At 36.5% G+C, this 23547-nt stretch overlaps 1 protein-coding gene across 3 annotated transcripts in view; it reads right to left on the bottom strand.

Annotated features, from left to right (window-relative positions):
* Positions 1–23547, bottom strand: part of WDR19 (WD repeat domain 19) — a 43233-nt gene that overhangs the window by 10712 nt on the left and 8974 nt on the right. For all 3 annotated transcript variants that reach the window (XM_065062613.1, XM_065062614.1, XM_021286031.2), the window contains 21 exons: positions 22497–22670; positions 21299–21369; positions 20360–20532; positions 20151–20265; positions 19318–19424; positions 18776–18898; positions 17285–17434; positions 16592–16739; positions 15767–15971; positions 15040–15199; positions 14318–14428; positions 13942–14051; positions 12791–12848; positions 11734–11880; positions 11522–11604; positions 10305–10388; positions 9113–9259; positions 8570–8694; positions 7111–7223; positions 6177–6245; positions 3639–3716 (listed from right to left, as the gene is read on the bottom strand). In XM_065062613.1, the coding sequence (XP_064918685.1) occupies positions 3639–3716; positions 6177–6245; positions 7111–7223; positions 8570–8694; positions 9113–9259; positions 10305–10388; positions 11522–11604; positions 11734–11880; positions 12791–12848; positions 13942–14051; positions 14318–14428; positions 15040–15199; positions 15767–15971; positions 16592–16739; positions 17285–17434; positions 18776–18898; positions 19318–19424; positions 20151–20265; positions 20360–20532; positions 21299–21369; positions 22497–22670 (2551 nt within the window). The remainder of the gene's footprint in view (positions 1–3638; positions 3717–6176; positions 6246–7110; positions 7224–8569; positions 8695–9112; positions 9260–10304; positions 10389–11521; positions 11605–11733; positions 11881–12790; positions 12849–13941; positions 14052–14317; positions 14429–15039; positions 15200–15766; positions 15972–16591; positions 16740–17284; positions 17435–18775; positions 18899–19317; positions 19425–20150; positions 20266–20359; positions 20533–21298; positions 21370–22496; positions 22671–23547) is intronic.

The raw sequence follows: 23547 nt of genomic DNA, 5'->3' as shown, positions 1-23547 counted from the left end.
AGTAACCACCGCTTTCCAGTGTGAGTGGATATTATTTATCCACTGTAAACTGCCTTAAACAGGAAAACTGCTATTCCCTAGGTGGGGTAAAACAAAAATTATTACGAATGGTAGGTTGTGATGTAATTCTTCCCAACTTCTGACACCTCTTATTGGCCACAGACGGCTGTTCCACTGATGACAGCAGAGCCTGCACTTCTCCCCGTTCAGCGTGCTCCGGCCTTTCCTTCTGCTGCGGCAGGAGAAGGACCCTGTCCCAGCACAGACCAGTGGTCTTATGCGGTATTTGCCATGTCCCTAATTATATTTTATTTAAATAATATATTTAAATGATTTACATGGCAGCCACATGTAGAAAATATAGAAAAGTAGAAGGCATTTAAAAAAATTAGTCTCATGTTTCACTTTCATATTCTTACCTTTAAAGTTGGTCCCTTCAAAAGTCTTTGGAAAAATTTATTATTGCAATCTAAACAACCTTAATATTAGATACCCATGACTTTTATTTAGTTTTGCTTTTTAAAACAAATGCACTTAGAAAATATGCACATAGAAAACAGCAGAACCTTGCTAGTTAATGCTCCTTGAAAAATCATTTAAGAACATACAGGACAAATTAAGAAACTTTACATGTTAAAGTTAAAAAATACAATTGTTGACATAATGACAGATTTAAGAAATATTTTATAACTGGTCTGACAATAGTGTAGCAAAATGTTGGTAGGCAGAATAATTTTGATAATATGGTACTTCGTTAAAATCCCTAATAATTGTTGACTGCAAAAGACTTAAATTAATCAGGCTGCTGTGAGCGATGATCTGTTTGGAAGATCAGTGCTGAAAGGATTAGCAAGTTTCTGCTGCATGGCTACTTTAAGTTCACTCTTACTTTTAGCTTTACAAAAATACCACCACATAAAAGCTGCTATTCTCTAAAAACAAACCCATTTGCTTCATAATTTAAAAAACACTGTCTCCGTAGCATAATGAAGATAAAGAGGAATTGGTTTTTAAGTAGATTTTAAAAACAAATATGTATGATTTGATAAAGTAAAATTTTGTTACTCACTGAGAGAGACTATGGCAGATTGGATTAAAGCATTCAGAAGAACAAGAGAGAGCTTTTAAACAAGGAAATGAAAGCTCCACATTGAAGTTCAAAACAATGTTAAGTATGGCAATTATGGCATTGACAAAATTCTTAAGTGTTTTCTAAAATCTTTAGCACCTTTTCACTACCGAGATCATACTGCAGCTTGCTTCCCTTATCCAGTCCTATGCACTTCTTTCAACCAGGTGGCCTGGCTGCCTCTCTCAGAAAAGGGACTGGATGCTACAGTTCCTGTCCACCCAACTTTCAGCATCAATACGAAATCATGTTTGCTTACACTGATGCTGCACAGTTTTTTCATCTAATGCCTCTAATAGTTTCATTCTCTTCTGGTCTCTGGAGTCGAATTTTGGTTTCACTATGTTTGGTCCTCTTATCATTTTATTAATGTACAACACATTTCAAATTACAGGTAAGCAGTAAGAGATGTGGGTTGTTTTGGTTTTGTTTTTTTAATGTTATAAAAGAAAGGTGGGCTTGGCCATCAACTGTCCAGTGTCTCTAAGAGTCTAAAATATCAAACCCTTAATCTCTAGGAACCATGCAAAGAGGAAAGCGTCAGAATTTCCAATCTCCCAACAGAATCATAAACCACAGCAGTAATATCAGGGGTGAAATAAACTTAATGCACCAAGAGCATGTCATCTCCATCGTTACCAAATCTTCCTCCCCTCATTAAGACAGAACTTACTCTTCTGTATATGTCATTTTGCACCTGACTGTATTTACTGTGTGTTTCTATGAGACCTTAAATTCCTTGACTAAGGAATTAATCGCAGACTGTGATGTCCACACCTGAGGTCTGGCTTTCACAGCAGAAAAAGACAGGGACAGCACCACTTAGCTCACACTCCAGCTCTGCTCTAACAGGCGGTAAAGTGGCTCAGCCAACTTGGTTTCGTGAAGCCCAAATATGATTGAATGTATCATAATCTCTATGAACACCAAAACCAAAAATGGTCTGTGAAGCCTGTTTTTCTAGAGCTCGAACTCTGAGAAACCAGATAGCCCATCAGCAGTCACTCTCTGAAAGAGCCGTCTGTTATCTTAACCTCTGATGCTGCTGATGTCTAACATAATATTTACAGTGGGCATTTTTAATCTGCCCTGGAAAAAAAAAGTCACACAAAGGGAATAATGGTCAAAATCTACTTCTTGTATTGTATATATAGCGTAGATCTAATTTATGTTCTGCTTAGATGGTGAATGATTCTCTTCCTTTATTAGCAAACCTATCGCACTGGCAAAAAAACCCACAAAAATCTATTAGCAAGTGTCTACCAGCTCCCAAATCTGTATATACGTAAGACAGAAAGATGAAATTGTCTGCTGGTCTGCCAAAAGCCTTTTGTTACACCCAGTGAATGGTTTGCTTTTATTAAAGGAGCAGGAAACCTGGAAGAAAGGACAATGGCCCTTTCAAAATTTTATTAATTGATCACACAACATTAAAAGAAGCCTCATAGCACCTCTCACCTCACAAAGCACTTCCTGAATAGTATAAAATAGTAATATGTACAGTTTTAATGATCCAAAGAAGATATGCTATGATGATGAGTAACAATGTAAAAATCAGCATCCACAGTATCTTATTCTCCTGTTGTTAATCAGAACTTCCATGTTAGGTCTGTTACCAAAAATCTTTAAATGTGCTTACTTTTTTCTAATTTCCTATCATAAATTAAATATATAATTTTATTCCCCAACACAGAACAGGAACTCTGTTTTTCTTCACAGAACTACAGTCTATATCCACAGATGAAACTATGAATAAGAAGTTCAAACTTTAAACTAAATACTTCTACATAATAAGAAATCAAAAAAGAAAGATATCTACTTTTTTAAATAAGGTTTAACTATCGTATAGGCATCCCCATGAAGCATTTTTTTTTCTCCTCATGTCCCATTTTAAAACAGAACTATTTTTGAGAATGTGGTAAATAATCACTTAAGAAATCAAGCAGGAGCTGGGTAATTTTGAAAATCTGCCCCAAACTTTTTATGTTTTGAGTTGATATGTGAATACAGGAGCTAAAGTCACCTAATCTTCTTTGGGTTTTTGTCCTTCATCTCCTATTTACTACCTTACTTTTTTCCACTGCAGCATTTTGACCAAGTCCCCACACTGCAAGAAGAGATTGGTGCTGTAGCTAGGCTGGAAACACACAGATGCTGGCTGTCCATCTGGGAAAGGCAGCAGCCAGCTGGCTACTGGCCTGAGCAAACAGCCCAGTTTTGTCTCTTTTCCTCAGTACGAGCGTTAATTTGAACCTCCTCTGTCCAACTACCCACTTTCATAGAGCTTGGAGAAAGATGATTATATCTAAGACAGTTACCTCCTTTCTTATTTTCCTGAAATGGAAGTTAGTGGGTGAAATGACTCTCAGAGTGATCAAGCATGTCTTGCTCCTAAAGGAAACCAAGCTAAAACACAACCTGTGTCTACCAAAAATTTTAGGACAAAATAAGTTCAAAAGACCTTGTAGCACAGCAACGTGACACAATAGCAGTGACAAAAATACAATACCTTGGGCATGCCATCACTCTCTCCCATAAGATAGTCTATCAGCTGATTTGTTAGGGCTTCATCATTTGCCCGCCCCACCTATTAAACAAAGACAGAAGAAATTATGATATGAAAGAGAAAGGAAAAATACCTGCTCATAAAGAGGATTTCCATAAAAACACTGAAACTACTTTTTTAGTTCTGTGTCTTCAAATCAGAAGATTACTTGGTTCATCAGCTTTGACCTGCAGTAGTTTGCATTTATTTTCTAATGTGTTATGTCAGGGGATTATAACTAAATAGGTCTCTACCAGCGCAAACTGTTCCTCTGCTTTAGTATTGGAAGGCACTGGAACCCAGGCATCATCAGCTGCAACCTGCTGTGACAAAGCTGTACCTGTCAACCCAGCACAATGCGCCTACCACAGGAATATTTAGTGCTGGTCACTAGAACAGAGTCAGCACTATCTGGCCAGTTGAAGAGACAGTCTCAAAAATGTGGCTGAGATTCCACAAGGACACATATGGTACAATTGCTGCAATAGTCTTTGGGCTGTTTCATAGTGTTTGTTTTTTTCATTTGGGCTGAAACATCAGGATCCAGAGGAAAGCATTTGATACCTCAGACTTCAGTGTTACAAGCCCTGCTGACAGCTCTGTGAGCCGCAAGGCCTCAAGAGTGGCTGTGCCCAGTTCTAAGCAGTCAGGTCTACTGTTACAGAGTCTGAAAAAAAGTCTAGTGATACCTAACAAGATTTTCAAAGCTGTGGGTTCTTCAAGGGTTCTTCAAGCTGCCTCTTCAAGAGGCAGCTTGAGCATGGTTTGGATGACAGAAAGTGAAAGTTGCAGTGGATGCCTAGATGGAAGCTGGCAATGGGCCTGCTGAGGCAGGTTTCCAGCATATATCGTCTAGAAGGGAATCTCAAGAAACAGAGTAGGTTACCATGCACTGAGGTGCAGCATAAACTGGAGACCTGATGACCACACAGCTTTAGAGATCATGAGTAAAATAACCAAGCAAAGATTGCTCCACCTTTGCTTCATTTATTCTTCTTCATTGCTTCATTTATTTTCTTTTTTTAGGGATGGACAAGAGATTTTTAGAGATAAAAAGGTTTTAGTAAGACTGATGCTGCAACTGGTCTTCCGTCTGATAGCAGAAGCTGAGAACAGTGAGCAGTGGATACTGGCCACCTGGACTTCAGAAAGGCTTTTGACACTGTCTCCCATAACATCCTCTTGACAAGCTATGAAGTATAGGCTGGATGAGCAGACAGTGAGGTGGACTGAAAACTGGCTGAGTAACCAGGCCCAGAGGGTTGTGATACATAATACAAAGTCTAGTTGAAGGCCAGTAACTAGCAGTGCACCCCAGGGGTCACTACTGATTCCAATCTGATCTGGATGATGAAGCAAAGCACACCCTTAGCAAAGCTTGCTGATGAAAGAAAACTGGGTCGAGTGGCTGATACACCAGAGGGCTGTGCTGACATCCAAAGGGTCCTTGACAGGAACCTCAAACAGTTCAACAAGGGGAAGTACAAAATCCAGCACCTGGGGAGAAACAACCCCAGGCACCGTTATATGCTGGGGGCCACCCAGCTGGGAAGCAGCTTGGCAGAAAATGACTTGGGGGTCACTAAATTGAACATGAGCCACGAACCTGCCCTTGCAGGAAAGAAGGCTAATGGTATCCTGGGCTGCATTAGGAGGAGTGTTGCAGGTGATCCTTCCCATCTACTCCAGGTGAGGCCACACCTGGAGTGCTGTGTCCAGTTCTGGGCTCCAGTATAAGAAAGAGAAGGCCATACTGGAGAGAGTCCAGCAAAGGGCCACTAAGATGAGGAAGGGTCTGGAGCATAGCTGGAACTGCTGAGCCTGGAGAAGAGAAGGTCTGAGGGGCTCTTGTCCATTATATAGATATTTGAATGGAAGCTGCAAAGAAGGCTCAGCCAGGCTCTCTTTAGTGGTGCCCAGTAACAGGCCCATAGGCAACAGGCACCACCTGGAACACAGGAGGTTCTCTCTGAACATCATTAAACACTTTCTCACTGCGAGGCTGGCTGAGCACTGGCACAGGTTGTCCATAGCCGTTGTGGAGTCTCCATCCTTGGAGATATTCAAAAGCTGTCTGGACATGGTCCTGGACAACCACTCTAGGTGGCCCTGCTTGAGGAGGGGCATTGATTCTGTGACAGAGAGTGAGAAAGGAAGCATATAGACCTCTCTAACCATAGTGTGCAGACTGGAAAAATCAACAAAACTGAAAAATCATATATGGATATTGCTAAAGAAGAAAATTTCAAACTCGAGGGTCGCTGACACACAACCACAAAAATCTGAATGAATTCATAACCTGAAACTGAAACCACTTTTTCCTCTGGTGTCACTATCAATTTATTCTACTTCTTAATGTTTAGCTATCACCTTTACTGATGCAGTTTTCTTTCTATTTGCAATCTGTCCAAATACAATCACTGATGCCACAAAACCGGCACAACACTGAAAGTAAACTTCTTCAAAATGTGAGGATTTTTTTGTTTTATCAAAGTTACTTACTGTTTCAATTGCCATTTCTATAGCCAAGTTTTCTTCTGTGTTTGGACTTTTCATAAAGTGCTTTAATGCCTAAAATGATAGAGAAGTTAAAACTGAGACACATGAAATGAACACTTTCCTCATTTTTATCAAGTATTTTCTCTCTGCATTTTGACAGACAAGTGGCACACTGAATGCGCACCTTGACTGCATTTTACAGCCATAAGGATAACCACATACACTATAGAGGTAGCAGCTGCTCTTATAGATACTCCTGCAAGAACGTAGAGTCTTCTCCAAATTCTGGTGTATTCCCTTCAACTAACTGTGAAAGATGTTCACAGCAATGTAGTGAGAATAAATTGATGATAAATGTGCCACTGGATGCCCCCTGTGCCCCAGTTGACGAAATGGTCACCTACGAATGCCTGTAATTTGCAAAAATCAGTAATATTTTTTCATATGTGTTCGGCATGTGAAAGTCAAACATTTAATAAGCATTAGTTCACTGATTGGTAACTGATCAAAAGGAAGTGTGTCAATTAACGTCTCCTTTTTTAAAAAAGAAAAGTTTTAAGTTAGGGCACACTACAGTATTAAGTTCATTAATCAGTCAGGAACCAAGTCTTCACTGGTCAAACTAATAAAATACAAATAAAATCTACTTCTGTGTTCAGGACATCCAGAAATTAACTGAGAATAGTCAGTGATCCACCTGGAGCCACTATCACTAGGAAAACTTACATGCATGGCAGTGTACAATTCACAGAATACAATGTAGATAATTGTAAATATAAATAGTTTACTTACATTTTTTAAACTTTCTTTAAATATCAGCATGCTACTAGTTAATGCGGCTAAAGTCTATTATGAACTGCTCTAATTTTGAAATACTGTATTTTGAACAGTTTTTATGAATCTTTAACTATCACTGTTCTATCCTTTAAATACTGACCCGTCCATATTGACCACACTGTAAGAAAAATTTTCCCGCTTGAAAATGTTTCTTTTCTCCTTCAAAATATAGTGCAATGCTCTGATAATCTTCATTGGTAGTACTTTCAGAACCTGCAACAGATAGATACCAATGACAGGTGAATATTCTTATTAAGTAAAATAAACACCCTACCAAAGGAACAAATTCCTATTCTAGTTCTTTTTTTTCTGACATTCAAAGAAGACAAAAGCCAGGTAGAGTCAAATTATGTCTTAGGTCTTTTTTCCTATTTAATCAGACTAAATGCCAAACATTAGGAGCTAATAATACAGGGAAATAACTGTTTCCATAGATTTTACACCATAATGGGAATTCTGCTTTATTAACAGACATAATAAAATGGCATAACTATGATCTACTAACCAATTTTTCCATTATGTCTTGGCAACAATAAGGGTAAGTGATTATGAGATTATCACCTGAATTATTTTCACAGGTTAAGAATATGTGAGTATATCTGTATCGCACAGAGCAAGACTATTAGGAGCAATGTAACCATGCAGTAGCAGGGAATACTGCTTAGTCTTCTAACCAAGACTCCATTTTACTGTACACATGTGAACACAAAGACAGCCATTACTCTAAAGTTAGTTTTAAACCCTTTTTTTAGATTACAATTTGAGACGTCCTATCTTGGATAGAAGAGAAGGAAGAAAGTGTAAGGAACAGCAGAACAATAGTCGCCACACCTTGGCAAACAGCTGCAACAGTACATCACCAAGCTAACTGTCGTCAAGTTTTTCTAACCTTTGTAACAAGAATACATTTTTAAAGGAAAAGATTAATTGAAAATATGAAATAATTTGGTAGACACATGTGTGCAACTGTTTCTACAAAGAATGGTGCCCAAGACAGGTAAAAAATATAAAATTTATTGCAAATCTACAAGCTGGCCACTCACTGACTTGACTGCCTGAGGTAAAAGTCAGTTCCGCAGTAAGGCCTCCTTTTTGTCTCTCACTGAGACAAGAAGAGGCCACAAAGGACCTTAAAATGAAAAAAATGAAAGACAAGTGACATATACATGGAATAAAAGAGCTGGAACCATGAAAATAATGGAAAAAAGGGGATAAAAAATCAAGAACTGCATATATCAAGGTCAAAGAAAGGGATTCCTCAACAGACACAAGTATGAAAAAATGCTTTATCTCTATGAATAAACAGAAAACGCTCTAGCACGGGCAAGATTTGAAAATAACCCAGACTGAAGGCCAAGGGAGATACCTAAACTGAAAGCAAAGCCTAGCTTGTGGGCCTGAGTTAGACACAGATTGTTAAATCTGTTCATGGTGACTGGAAATGGAAAAGGCTGGGAACAAAGCTTCACACCCCTTGTCTTATAATTTCAAATTAGTCTAAACCAATTAAAAGAACAGCAAAACATATTGCAAGCAAACTATTAACCTGGAATACTCACTGATGATATCAGCATAAATCTCCATCTTGTTGTGTTGTTGAGCTAATGTGAAAGCTTCATTATTGCACTTGGACATGACCAGGAACTGGATGGCAGAACCATAGTCACCAAGCTGCAGAAAGAATCTAACCACAATGAACAAATTAATACCTTAGTATGAATTAGAATAATGAATACAGCAAATGTTTTAGGAATATAGCATATTCTGTGGCATACAAATACAATAAGTTTCTGATTTATCTCAATTATTTTAAATAGGTTTCTAAAATTACCTTTGTATAAATAATACAGCATGGCAACTTTTATTATTGTCTAAAAATTACTTCAGGTTAATAAAACTTTAATCAGAAAGTTTAAAAAAAGGACAATTAAACAGTACCTGCTTATCTGTCCAAACTTTAGAGAACTCACATCAGTAAACTGAAATCTATAGTTGCTTGCCAAGTACCAATAACCAGAGTCAGATACTTTACCAAGCCTCATCAGCTTCCAACACGTGTGGCCTCCTTCACCCTTTTTAACCTGTGTGATTATGATGGTTACCTGGCCACCATCTTTGCTCCATCAAGAGACTGTGTTTCTCTCACAATATTAACAGCCTTTTCAGGATTATTAAGGTGATCCAAATATAGTCGGATTACACTGTCCCATTGTTTTGCGTGCTCATAAGCTGTCACAGCTTCCTTGTACCTGCAAAATAATGTTTCCACATCAATTTTTCTAACTTTTAAATAACTCTTTACAATGGGGTGTGAAAGAAACACACAGTATTTTATTTCTGAAAGGTTACTCTGTGACACCTTCCTTTCAGTTTGCATATCATAGCCTTGTTCTGCACTTACTATATTTTTTGTCTCTGGTTCTTTTCCTCTTGGCAGAACGAAAAGCAGGGACAACAGAAAAATGTCTAGCACAATACTAATTCTGTCCTACTCTGCCAGCATCCCTTTTGGTTTATTTTAAAAGTGGTTAATCTGTTCCATATGAAGTCACTTGAGAGAGAGCAAGAAAAAACCCAAACTGATGGTAACTAGTTATACAATTTTAAAAATGAGACTTCTGTTCTGTAAACAAGAAGTTTCTTATTGTCACACTATGCAAATGACACAAATAGTATTTTCTACTCTCATCAATGCAAACATTTAGCTTTGGTGCTGCTTCTTATTATTAAGTGTCATTATTCAGAAGCACATTTACTTACAGGCAAAGACTAGCAGGAACTACATTCTGTGATTAAATATAATCTATTTGGAGCTTTCATTTCAGCCAATAATTTCACATTATTCAATATTCTGCAAGTGCAACCATTAAGATGTAACAGTAATCAGTTCTAGAATGAAAAATTTTCTTTCATGATTATTCCCCTTTTGAGTGACCTTTAAAAATCACAGCTAAGGAGTCATTAGAAACAAGCTGAATTTCAATACCCTGCTAAGAGGACTATTGCATTAGGTGCAGTACTTTAAAACCTTTAATAATTTTTGTTAAAAAGACACTAACACTTAGGAAAAAAATCAAGTAGGAACACATCTTTGATATTAGTGGAAGGTCATTAGATTATGTTTAAAATCTTTACACGACACTAAGTTTACATATTTCAGAATCCATTTTCATGAGGCTATTTTATGCAAAATTTAAAGTTTTACTTTTATTTTACAAAAATAATGATGTATATTAACAATAACACCAACAATGAAAACATGTTTTATAAAACAAGGTAAACATTTAAATGCACCTGCCATCTGCTTCTTTGGCCTTTGCATATTGTAGGTGAATCTTTGGAGATGAAACATGAGGAAGGAGTTCACCGACCTTTGCCCTAGAAAGACAAGATAACAGTTGGTTAATAAATATATCTGGTTTCAAATTTTCTCCAGTAAAACAGGTGTATTTATATCAACAATTGAATAGGATGCTAAAAAAGAAGTAACTGAACAGAATGTATAAGCCTTGAAGGCACTTAAATATTTTTACAAAGCTGCACTTCATAGATCTAAGAACTGGAAATTATAGACTACTTCATGAACATACAGGCTTAAAGAAGTACAATATCTTTTTAAAGTCTGAGATGTACAAGCATAAGAAGTGCCAGATCAACAGTATTTACCTCTGGTATTCTCTAATTAAGCTACAGAAGCAGCACAGTATTAAAACTGTAACGTGAAAGAATGTGCAAAAAAACCACAAAAGACCCCAGTACAGGTGCAGTTGTGGTTACTCCCATGGTTGTGGACTTAAGGCCACTGGTTGTACAGAGGACTTCAGGCAACTGGTACCAGATTCTCTGAGCAACATCATCCATAACAGCATAGCATGGAGGAACACAGAATTACGTCAGCCCTTCCACAGATCTAACTTCAGGAGTTGCACACAGTGATATGATCTATGAAAACCAGCAAAATAAGCAGTGGGCATTTCAATATCAAGGATATGAGAGTCTGAAGACAGACTGACCTTAAAGTTCAGCTATCTTCCTAAAAGACAGAGCACTCCCCAGACTGAATCCCCTTCTGCTACAGTAAAAAAAGCTTGTACCTCCCACTTTGCAAATCAAGGCTACCATCATATGCAAGCTATCCTACTTAACAAAGTGTTCTTTTGGTCCATTCTGATGCCACTGACACTTCTATGATGGAATAAAATTTTCCTTTGTAAATGAACATAATATTCCAACTTAATTTTCAGGGCACTCACAAGAAAGAGGAAGGTTCTCACACACACAAAAAGGACTCAAAACTGCATGTAACACACAAAAAAGAAAAAAGGAAGGCTATCTTCCATTTACTATATAGACTATATTTAAAATAACACAAGCTGGAATTGGGCTGGAATTAATAAAATCAATGAAACATAGTTAATGAGACATTTGTGCCCCTCAGAGAATTGTTCCTTTCCAAGGAGCACCACAGCAAGTTCTCTGAAATATAATACTTTCCTAAAACTTGTACTTACCAGTTTTTACACCGGATGTATACCGACGCTGCCTTGTCATAATATTGTCCCTTTTCATACAGCTGAGCAGCTTCTGAAAATTGCTACAATATTAGAAAGCATTAAAATATCATTTCTAAATTAAGATTACTAATAAATATTTTAATAAATTCACATATTCATACTAGCATATTCACATATTCAGTCTTAGCTTTATTAAATCTTTTTCACACCTTCATACTCTCCAGAATAGCTCCACAGTCTCTTTTTAGTAACCTACTGGGATGTTTAATGGCCTGGTTTACCCCTCGACGGATATCTCCCATTCGAATGGACATCTGAGCCACTCCCGCAAGGCAAGCTTCGTCATGTTCTTGGTACTGGCAATCAAATGAAATGCAGTAACTATACATTACACATTGGAAAGAACAGTTCACAAAACCCACAGCAACCAACCACTGAAACAAATTAACAAAACATTACATGGACTCCATTAAATCAATTTTTGTCTCAAGATTCTTGCCTAGCTGCAGCTAGTTAGAAGAACTCGGATTAGTTTTCTTCTTAATGTCTGTCTTTCACATTTTACTTACAAGATGTGTCCAGACCAAGCATACATGAGAATTATCTTGTTTTACAGACAGCTTGGTTCTACTCTCCTCTTTCTTCCAAAACCAACAGCACAGAAAAAGGAAAACTACAGGCAGGATATTTCATTTATTATTTTTTTAAGGTGGTAAGACCACTGATGTTTCATAAAGCCAAATGGCTTGAATTCAGAAAATATTGCTATTTCCCCTAATATGCTCCCTAGTATCATTCAAGCTGCTTCATAATAGACATTTTGCAAATATTAGGGGAAATAATGCCAGAAAAAGGGAGGATCTACTGAATATATTTATTTTCTAACACAAATCTTTCTTTTCTTTATATAGATAATAATTCAGTGAAGAAGAACAGAAGGAATAATTAGGACTTGTGTTACAACAATGCAAATCCTACCAATATTTTCTCTGACATTTGCATGTCTATCATGAAACAGTTCAAATTCTAAAAACTTAAGTCTAATTATGCCATGTTGTACAACGGCAATACTGCTTTATACCTAGAGAAAGCATCATTCTGTGTATTAAAAATAAGAGAAGTGCAAAGACTACTACACAAAAAGCAACAGTCATATAGATTAAGAGCTGAATAAAAAAACCCACCTGAATTCAAGTGAGCCTGAAACATGACAACTTAACGTGCACTATGACAGTACAAATGTTATCATTAGTAAAAAGGAATTACCTTATTGTTTCCAGTGATTCCCTTCTCATAATGTGCCAGAGCATTAACGTAATCACCCCTAAAAGAAAACTGGAAGTTATACAGAAGAATATTTTTAACAGAAAGAGTTGGTTACCTGCTTACCCCACAGATTACATATGGATCTGTCTTGCTTTAGAAATACCGATTCCATACAAGGATGTGAAGTATGCAAAAGATGGTCAGTTACACAGTATGTCACGGCACTGACTAATAGCTTGATAAAGCACAGGGGAAAAGAGGAAGCCCACCACCCAATTCTGTTATACCAAGACCAATAAACATCCCTTGAAAAACAGGCAAAGAATCAATCTGCATAATACACCTCAATAATCTCACCTCTACTTCCACATATTTTTTACAGAAGATAAATGAAACTAACCTTCTAAAATTATTTAGAATTTTTGCAACTCAAAAACAAAGGTATTTTTTTCCCTGAAGTATATTCAGAACTCAAGTTATGGATGGTCACATTGCTCCAACTGCCTGCGTTCTTTCCTTTCTGTGACCAATAAGTGTCCTCTCTCAATGTTAGGGACAGCGACAGGGGGAAGGAGTAGTCTGAAAACTCCATTAAATAGATAGAAGATTTTCTCTTGGTCAGACATTATACAGATCAATTTAATCTGGGAAGAATTTGCTATAAAATACACTTTAAAATCATGGCAAATGGCTAATACCTTCTCTCTTTCATGGATTGGCAGCCTTGAAATTTTACACTCTACCTAAGTAAGATATGTAAGAAAATTAAAGCTACTGGCTATTCAAGGAAAGACAAGCAAAAGGTAGGGCTTTTGTCCATTTTAAGAAGTGTTACACGATGTGAACTTTCTCTATTTTCCAAGCACTCGCCTGCAAAGAACCACTTATTTAGTGAATGATATTTTTATATGGTGGTTCTGTCAGTTGGAAAGAACAGAGATACACTGAAATTAATCAAAAGTAACTATTATTTGCTAACATATGTCTCTAGCATTAAGTATTCCTTACAAAATTACTCTTCCTCAGACTATAGCTGCAGGACCTCACAGAATGTTCTGTCAACAATACAGTCAGCTGAAGTATCAATTCTGTGTTCTGCTTAGCACAAGTACTGGTTTAATATTCTTACACTGCAACTTCACAGAACTTACGTGAACTCAAGCTGCATTGCATATTGCTTTGATATTAAAGGGATCTGGTCTGGAGCCAAACGCTTGGCCAGCTGAAGCGCACTGTCCCAGTGTTGCAAGTCTTTTCGCATCTATTAAGAAACAACATTAACATTTTCTGATGCAAGTATCAAACTCTGAACTCTAATATGAACTTTATATTGTTCTAAATGCAAATATAGAGCTAGTATTCTAGAAAGATTCAGACAATTTGAGAGACATTAATCCTAAAAGAATGTCTGTCAGTCACACAATGACAAGAAAAAAAACATAAGAGGGCAGAATTATCAGAAGGTGAAATATTCCAACATTAGGGTGGAGATGAAAACAGCAGAGAAAAATTTACACAAATTAATACCTCAAGTGCAGCAACAGGACACGAGGATGCCAGATACAAATCTTGAGCCAGATTAAAATCACTAGTAAACATGGCAAGATGTCCTGCTAAAAGGTTGTGGTCTTCTATTCCCTGTAAGTAGATGTAATAGTTGCAAAAATAGTCCAAAAGAAAAAAAATATTGTTACAAGTAACATAATTTAGTAAGTACAGTAAACCAAAAGATCCCTACATTTTATAACCATGTGTACTCGATTCTACAAATCAGAAAAAGCCCTCATTTTCTTATTGTAGCTCAAAAGCCACTACAGCTAACATTGCCTAAAATCAGCGATTTGCAGAAGTATATTTTAAGGTACTATTTCATGCACACTTCTAGATGTATTTTTGTAATCCCCCCCCCCCCCCTTTTAAAAATTATAATAGCGGTCTTAAACATTTCCTCAAAAATAACAAAGGAAAAAAGAGCCTCCAAATGCCTGAGACACTAAGATATTCTGCTGTAGTCAAGCAAATGCAGAAAGCAATGTTGTGCACTCCAGTAGAGACTGCAACCACTTCAAGAGAAAACCAAGCAAGAGTTATGTGGTTTGGACACATTCTCCTCTATAACTCTTAATTCCCTTGGAAATAATTCACCTCCTATGTAAAAAAAAAAATCCCCACAAAAGTAATAATGCAGCAATTCTTAAAGAAGAATTAAATCACTGTATTTCCTGTTCAAAAAGGACCTTACATTTTACCTTTATTTGCTCTAGTGACATGACCATCCCAGCATTACCAAACGTCCGATAAACACGTATTGCAAAATCCACCTCCATGTGATACAAGCAAGCCTTGGCCAGCTCATTCCAACTAGAATGGTCATTCAGAAGTCTGCACAACTCCCACGCTTCAGAAAACCTATAGAACGTAAAACACATTTTAAACCAGTATTGCTTGTACATAAAATTCCCTCTCAACACATTTTTTTCCTAATACTATTGTAGGGAAAACATAGAAAGCATTTACTTCTAGGCCATGAAAAGAGAAGTGCATCAGGAAGAAAGGGAGAAAAACAAACTATTAACTTACAGTTCCGTTTCTCCTGTTTCTACCACACTTTTTCAGGAAATCATCTGCTTTCCCTACTCTGGCATTCTTTCCATTATACTGATTTTGCATTGCTTCACTACAGTGGGAGAAGAGTATGCAAGAAGCACCTTCAGCCAGTTTTGGAAGAGCCACTGTCACGGAACTCCGAATAACTCTTGAAAAAAATTACTTTAGCTTTTATTTGACAGTGGGAAAACAAATAAAGCACCATGAGGTTGCTTATTTTGTTTGGTCTGCATAGACAGCTACGTGGACTCATGGATCAGTCTAATTTCTCATTATTCAACATGATATTTTTAAATCACCAGGATATGCTCTATTGAGCTTTAAGCACAGAAGAAAACAATTACACAATATAATTAAACACAGATGTACCTTTTCAACATTAAAGTCTGAGTAAGCATTTGTCTCAGCTCATTAGGTCCAAAGTCTTTGAAATTGCCAAGGAAACTGTGAGTGCTTAGATAGATATTGTTTGTTTTCCCACTCTGAGTCTGACAAGTTAATTCTCCATTATACAACAACAAAGGCTTATGGGAAAAGGGGACTTCTGTGCCACCTGCCAAAATAATCCTGGATCCTAGATTCAAAAATCAAGAAGAAAAGACGTCACAATTTTAAAAATCCTGACATGGTAAAAGTGTAGCAAGCACTTACAGCTGAAATAATGTAGATTAGCAGGGCATTAATTCAAGGTTTCTAATTCTTGTAGTCACCATCTACTGTACAGTGCATATTTTCCAGTGAAGTAAATATACATAACTTAAATCTTCTCTAACTATTAAGGTAATTTTCCAAATGTTTGCAGGTAAATTTCTTAATGTTTCTCTATCATTACTACATAAATTGCTATGATTACAGTTTTGGGTATCAGTGTAAGTGAATGCAGGTTCTGTCACCCTGATCCTAAGATTTTCTTATGACCATTTCAAAATACAACTGAAGTGCAACGTGTAAACTTCAGACCAAATATTATAACAGCAAGAATGTAGGGAGTAAAGACCAAAATGCCTTGTCAGAGCTTTATAAAGAAACCCACAAAGCAACTAGTTTACTATTAATCAGTTGCACTTCAAAACTTCTTTAGTACTATTTATCTTTATATGCAGTTATGAAAATATTTAAGACAATCTAAGACTCAGAACATGTTTTCTTTATTAACTAAAATAGTGAAAAAAAATTTAAGAGCATTTACAGTACCTTGAATGGCATCCTTATGAAAAACATAAGTGTACACTTTATCATCATCAAAAGCAACAAAAACACCTTTATCCATTGGCCAATTTTCCCACAGGATTCCTTTAATAGTTGGTGAGAAATTTGGAATCTCGTATAATCTATCATTTACCTACAAATAATGCAAAAATAAAATTACTAGCAAATTATTAAGGAGACAAACTAAATATTAATTCTAGTTACGATTAAAAATAAAAAAGAATGTAAGTGGTGCAGAAATATGAAAATTGCATTATGGAAAAGTTTTGTTATAAGCAGTGACACTGAATAACAAACAGTTTAATTCAGAAGGGAACTAAATAGAGAAAATGCACATCATACAAATGTTATTTGCTTTTCTTAGAAAAAAGTGTACAGGAACCAGCTGTGAAACTGTCAGTGCTTGTTAACAGGTTATAACAACTGTATTTGAACACACAAGCACATGTATTTCTCCAAATTACTGATCAGGAATTTAATATAAAGAAATTTTCCTGATCTAATATGACAGATTTTATTTCCTTACGTTACCATTAAGTTATCTTTAATCCTCCTTGGCAATTTCTTCTACCAGCATACATGTTGGAGTGACAAAAGCTTCATTCTCTATTAAAAACACTATACAGTTGGAGAGCCTGCTTGTACGCATAACTGTATGGGTATCCCACACTAACTTACTGGACAATAGACAAAGCCATCACTTTTATCATCTATGAAAACCAATCTGGTTCCATTTGGATCTGGAAAAATTTTTCTCACACTGACAGGATGCCGATATTCATTCACATATTGCCAGTCTTCGATGTAGAAATAATGAATAACTCCAGTCTAATGAGAAACAACAGAAAAAGCTAATAATTATATCAGTAAGTGGCAAGTAGATAATTAACCTGGTTGCAGTTTCTCCCATCTTAAAGTGCTGAGCATGAAGAGTGTTCAAAGAAAAATACTGCCAAGTGTTTTTTCATGCCCTTCTTCACCCACAGCTTGTTTTGATCAGGATGGGAAAACCCAAGGCTTTTTGGGGGGTGGGGAAACGAGCTGGAGGTTTGAGGGATTTTCTGTTGTTTTGGTTGTTTATCTCACTCTGCTGTGTGGCAGCAAGCTGTATTTACTGTCTAGTTCTCTGAACAGGAAAAATGCCTTAGGGTCTGCTAAGTTTAGCCTTCAAACAAAGTTGAAAAATTTGCCTCCAAGGAAGAACCACACATTAGTAAGAACAGATGTAACTAATTCAGGGGAGAAAAGCAATCAAACTGATTTGCGATTAACACTATATTTCAATCAGTGCTGCACAAAGAAGAGCACTGAAAGCAAAAAGCAGCTTTTGAAGTCAACTGTAAAATTTTCAAACATGAAATTGATCAGTTGTGAATTTAGCACTTCAAATGTATCAGTACTAGTTTAGGTATTGAGAAGGTGGGAAAGCCTTCAACTGCTGCAAAACCACTCAAGTTATTAAACTTAATAACATCAGAGATAGCGATTCTGCCTTTCCTCTGGAAGCTCAGTACATCAGTCTGTGTCACAAAGAGCACAATACAACAGTGTCAAATGTGCCCGGTATTTCCAGTGCCAGAAAATACTAAAAACAAAGAAACTACCCTTCATGCACAGGAAAATCTCTAGAAAAATCCATAAGCATGTTCACACCCTTCTTCAGAGCCCTTCTAATCCCTATCTTTGTTGAAACACCAAAAAAAAAATCCCTGGGCAAAGGCTTCAATAGTAAGTCAAGACTTTCTTGTATGCTGTCATAGTTGTTTACCTCATTACTTTTTTGTCCACATCTATCACTTCACCACCTAAATCAACAAATTTGCAAGGCAAGTGCTATGTTTGTTCTTACATCTGGAATACAGTTTGATTGCCAACCCTCTCACCTTGGCAAAAGAATTAAATTCTGCTATTAAAATCAGTGTTTTGCATCAAACAGTAGTAAAAGCAAAACTTAACCTTTGTGCCAATGCATCTCATATAAATGCAACAGTAAAGGAAGCTGGATGCAATTTTGTCTGTATTTCCATGAAGTTATTGCATAGGTAACAACCTACTGTAAACTTCTCAGAGCACTTTTTTTTTTGCTTAAGATATAAGTAATAATCCAAATAAATCAGATAGAAATACATTCCGTCTAAAAAGACATTTAAAACCAGAAATAATACTCACATCTGCACCATATATGAGGAAGTCACTAGTTAAAGCATGGCACAAAATTCGGCATTTATCATCATCTGCTGGGAAGAGTCGAGTTTCTCGTTCTTCCCGAGCATCCAAACCTTCACTTTCTATCTAAATATAAAGAACAGAATGAACTGAAAAATTCCACTGTTAACAATGCGGTATCATAGTTTTGCCTGTATCAAACTGTAAGGAAGTAACATGAAACCAAACTTGCAAACTTGCATGTGCATCCCCTAAAAACCCAGCATCTTCTTCTGTCACATTCCCAGAGCCTATTAAAATAAAACTTGTTAAATAGTTCACAAGAAAATAGTTTTTCTTCATCTGTTCTAGACTAGGTTGTATTTCTAAGGTCTACAGGAACTCAGCTTTATATTTTAATTAGTCAGCAAAAAATATCTAGAGAATGTTATATTATCTCCATTAGCTGAATACCACTCCCTTTTCTCTCATTTTTAAAACTACATTAACTTGTTTGGCTTAAATCAGCTCACTAGTTCAGCACTCCAAATTGCCAGAGCTCTTACCATATGCAACTGGACTTTACCCTCAAAGAGAGCAGCAGCATAATCAGAATTAAGGTGCATACTTGCTACTGTACCCAGGTACTCCACATCTTTAAGCTTTTTTACATCTAAAGAATTCAAACAGAAAAGAAAAGGTAAAAATATTTTCATTTTGTATAGGTCTTCACTTATCATCATCTAAATTTGCAGATGAGTAATCAGAAGCAGACAGGGGACAAGTCACATGTGAAGAGACTTTCTTCTTAGCAGTCAGAAAACTGGTTAGAAAGTACAAATGAAACTCTTTTCCTATGCAACTCTTACTAGTGTCCTTACAGTTGATTAATTTATTATTAGTCAGAAAGGTGATGATTAGAGAAACATGCAAGCTTTAAATCCACTGTCTAAAAATTTGGACATGGTATAACCAATTTTACCTTATCTCACACAAAAAACATGAACATCTATCAAACTGAGAACTTAAACCCTCTGATCATATAGATCCTGAGTACTTAGCCAAACTTAGTATTTAAAGAAGTGGCAAAATATTGCCTCGAAAGCCTAAAAGTCCTTCATTGGTTAACAACATGATCTGAGAAAAAGAAAAAAAAAAAAAAGAAACATTCTACATTTAATTACCAATACCTTGAACCTGAAATTTTATGTCTTTTATTTACAATGCCTTTTCATAAGTGCTTCAGTCTGTGAAGATCATTATTTGGTCCTAATGGGACCAGATAGCAAGTCAAGTTATTGTACAATGTGGAATGTCCAGAAACACGGAACACAATACCGAAATAATAAAATAAGACTGAATGATGCAGTAGTTTTAAGATAAGTAAATTTATCCTTACTGTTCTCTCCAAGTGCATAAAACCAAGCCCGATTGTTCATTCCTACAGCCAAGTGATAAACACCAATAGCAACAAAACTGGGCTCTACCTCAACAGAGACCGTGACTGGTGGCTCCTGTAAGAAAACAGAAAATCCACAATTTTCATCCACTATTAATACTTACTTTACCTATATATAAAGGAAGGTTAAATGGAAGAGGTTATCATACGCTCTCCACGTGATTGGCTACAGTAACTTCAAGAAGAGAAGTGAGGTAGGCAATCCGTGTACCGCAAGTATCTCCCAGAATTGGAAGCTTTGTCAAGAAAACATGGAGGGATCCTCTGCGTGTAGATACTGCCAGTAACTGTCCATCATCTGTCCAAGCCAGCTGATCTACACCTAAAACATTCACAAGTTTTTTTGGGAAAAAGAAAAAATATATTTCTTTAATTACTGAAAACAAGAAACAATTATTTTGCTTTAAAATGTGAAAATGGTCAGAATTCACACCTAGGATTATAGTTACTAATGTACTCAAAAATAATCAATTAATATAATTCCAAGATTAACTGGAATCACGCAAACCAAATCCATAATTTACTAATTTAGCATTTTCCTAAGAGTGAAGACTTGACAATAACTTAAGTATTTACAGACACCACAAGAGGAGATAATGGTGGTAACTCATTACCCAAGAACATAGTCTTGTAACAATGGTCTGGATGACATAGGCACAAATCCTGTATATCAGGATGAAAACTGATTAAGTACCATAAGTTAGCAGAAGAGATGCTGAAAAGCACAAAAAAACCCCTCACCCACAAAAAACCCCTCAACATGGAAAGAAGCAGAAAACAGTTAAGTATATTATTTCAGTAATCTAAATATATTGTATTACAGATTCAAAAAAACAAAATGATAACTGATCAAATATTCTGAGGTCTGTACTTCTCTATACTTTAAACAGATAAAATAAAATATGTTCATATTTTGCTATGGGTCACCTAAAAAATACAAGTCGGGAAAGAAGGAACTTACAATAAATTCTATATTTACACATTTTTTTCCAACAACAGCACTTTCACTCATGTAAACAGAATCACAACCAAAATTCTGTTTACTTAATTTGTAAAAACTTCTATTCTCATGGGGACTGTTAACATACCTTTGTTTTCATCATCCAAGTTTATTATGGCATACATCTCTCTCAGGTCTGACAGATCATGGATTTTAATGCTAAAACAAAAATAAAGTCATTCTCGCTAATATGAACCTCAGTCATCATGAACCCCATCAAGACAGCCTAATGGAGCACAAAATAGAACACAAACAGAAAAATGCCCTCTGTTTCCTAAAAAGCAACACACACTCATTGTTACCCATCACTCTAAATAGTTTATCACTATCACTGTATAAAAACATTTGCTCAAAGAACTAAAATTTGAGGAAAAGGCACAACTTGTCCAATTCAAAACAACTGAGGGGTGGGAAACACACACTATTATTCCTTTTTGACCTGTTACAATACAGGTTAGATTAAATACACATTCCTGATGGACAAACACTGTTCGAAACATAGATGCAAAAAAACTAGTTTTCAATCTGGATTCACATAAAAAGGGACAGAGTGAAAGTTTACTTATGCTGTCATGTTACTCAATATATGCTGCAGAACCTCTTAAAGAAATAATATTTATTGTAGAATAGCCGAAGTGCTTGAAATTGCACCGTGTTTTGCTCAGTTATACTACTCTTGATGTGCAAGTGTCAGCAGTATGTTACAGTCATACACAGAACTGAGGACAGACCAGAGTCTGACTCCTACCAGCACTCAGCTCTTTTTTCGCTGAAGAAGTCAGATATCACAGAATCAGGGAGTATGCACAACATATTTGGAAAACCTCCAATCTCTTAACTCCTTTTTTCCTTTCTTGTTTACACATTTATACTTTTGTCTGGATTGCAGAGAAGAGGATATCAGGATATCAGCATAATCAGTGGAGTTTAAAGTGAATTGTTCTCATATTGCTAAGCAGATGTTTATGTCCAGTCAATAAATCGTAGTAAAGAAATTTGGACATTTTCTTAGCCAAGTGACATAGCAGAAAAAGAATCAAAACGAAGAACCTATACTAATGTTTAAGTATTTTTTTGCTTACAATTAATCACAATGAAGTAATTACCATTGTGGAGATTTTGTTTAAAATTAGCTTCTCCTAACTTTAGGCAGAGAGGCAGTTCCACAGAGCAATTTATCTCACCTTCTCTGCACTACTTCTCAGGGAGTCTTTACGCCTTAGGAAGCCCAGCTTTAAAGTTATGTGAGATTAATTCCATTCTTTATATATAAAACTACCACTTACCAATTGTCTCCACATGATGCAGCTTTATTTAATGACTGGGATATAGCAATGCTGCTTAGATTATCCTTATGATTATGAGCTTGAAAGATTTCTTGACCTATCTCACGAATGTGTGTTGAAATGACTACAAAACACCCTCGTGAGAAACCAATCATAATGTAGCCATCACCATACCTGTTTAAAAAAAAAAAAAAGAAGATCTATTTATGCAATATGCAAAATGCATTTTCTTTCAGACTATGGGGGCAACTGTCAATGCCTCCCTTTAATAGGAAAAAGAATCGATTTTTAGGAATTTCTATAATGCCACTTTACTTTCAGCAAGGTGCATGCATGGCAGTGATGCCAACAGACAGACCTCTGGTATCTTCATTGGAATAAGCAGGCCAGAAGATGGGATTTTCATTTCAAGGTCCTGGCTGGCTTGTCCCATCAAAGCTATGCTAAAAATAGTAATGGCAGTCACAGCAACCTTAGGGCATACTGCTGTAAATGCAGTGGAAGTACCAAAACTACAATTTGTATTTGAGAATAGACAGTTTGTTTACTTTTCATAGTGTCAAGGAGAAAAAGGTTAAGGCAGAAATAGCTACAGTGTGTAAGGATGAATTCAAACAATACCACAGAATCATAGAACAGTCTGGGCTGGAAGGAAACTTCAAAGGTCATCTAGTTCAACCCCCTGCAAATGAGCAGGGACATCTTCAACCAGATCAGTTGCTCAGAGCCCTGTCCAGCCTGGCCTGGAATGTTTCCAGAGATGAGGCATCTACCACCTCTCTGGGTAACCTGAGCCAGTGTTTCACCACCCTCAGCATAAAAAAATTTCTTCCTTATGTCTAGCCTGAATCTCCCCTCTTTTAGTTTAAGACCATCACCCCTTGTCCTACTGCAACAGGCCCTGCTAAAAAGTCTGTCCTCATCTTTCCTACAGGCTCCTTTTAAGTACTGAAAGGCCACAATAAGGTTTCCCTGGAGCCTTCTCTTCTCCAGGCTGAACAGTATCTCATCAGCTTAGCTGCAAAAAAAATCGTTGCAAGGGAAACAGCCC

The sequence above is a fragment of the Columba livia genome, chromosome 4 (genome assembly GCF_036013475.1).
Source record: "Columba livia isolate bColLiv1 breed racing homer chromosome 4, bColLiv1.pat.W.v2, whole genome shotgun sequence".
NCBI lineage: Eukaryota > Metazoa > Chordata > Aves > Columbiformes > Columbidae > Columba > Columba livia.
This window is presented reverse-complemented; position numbering and strand designations above follow the sequence as displayed.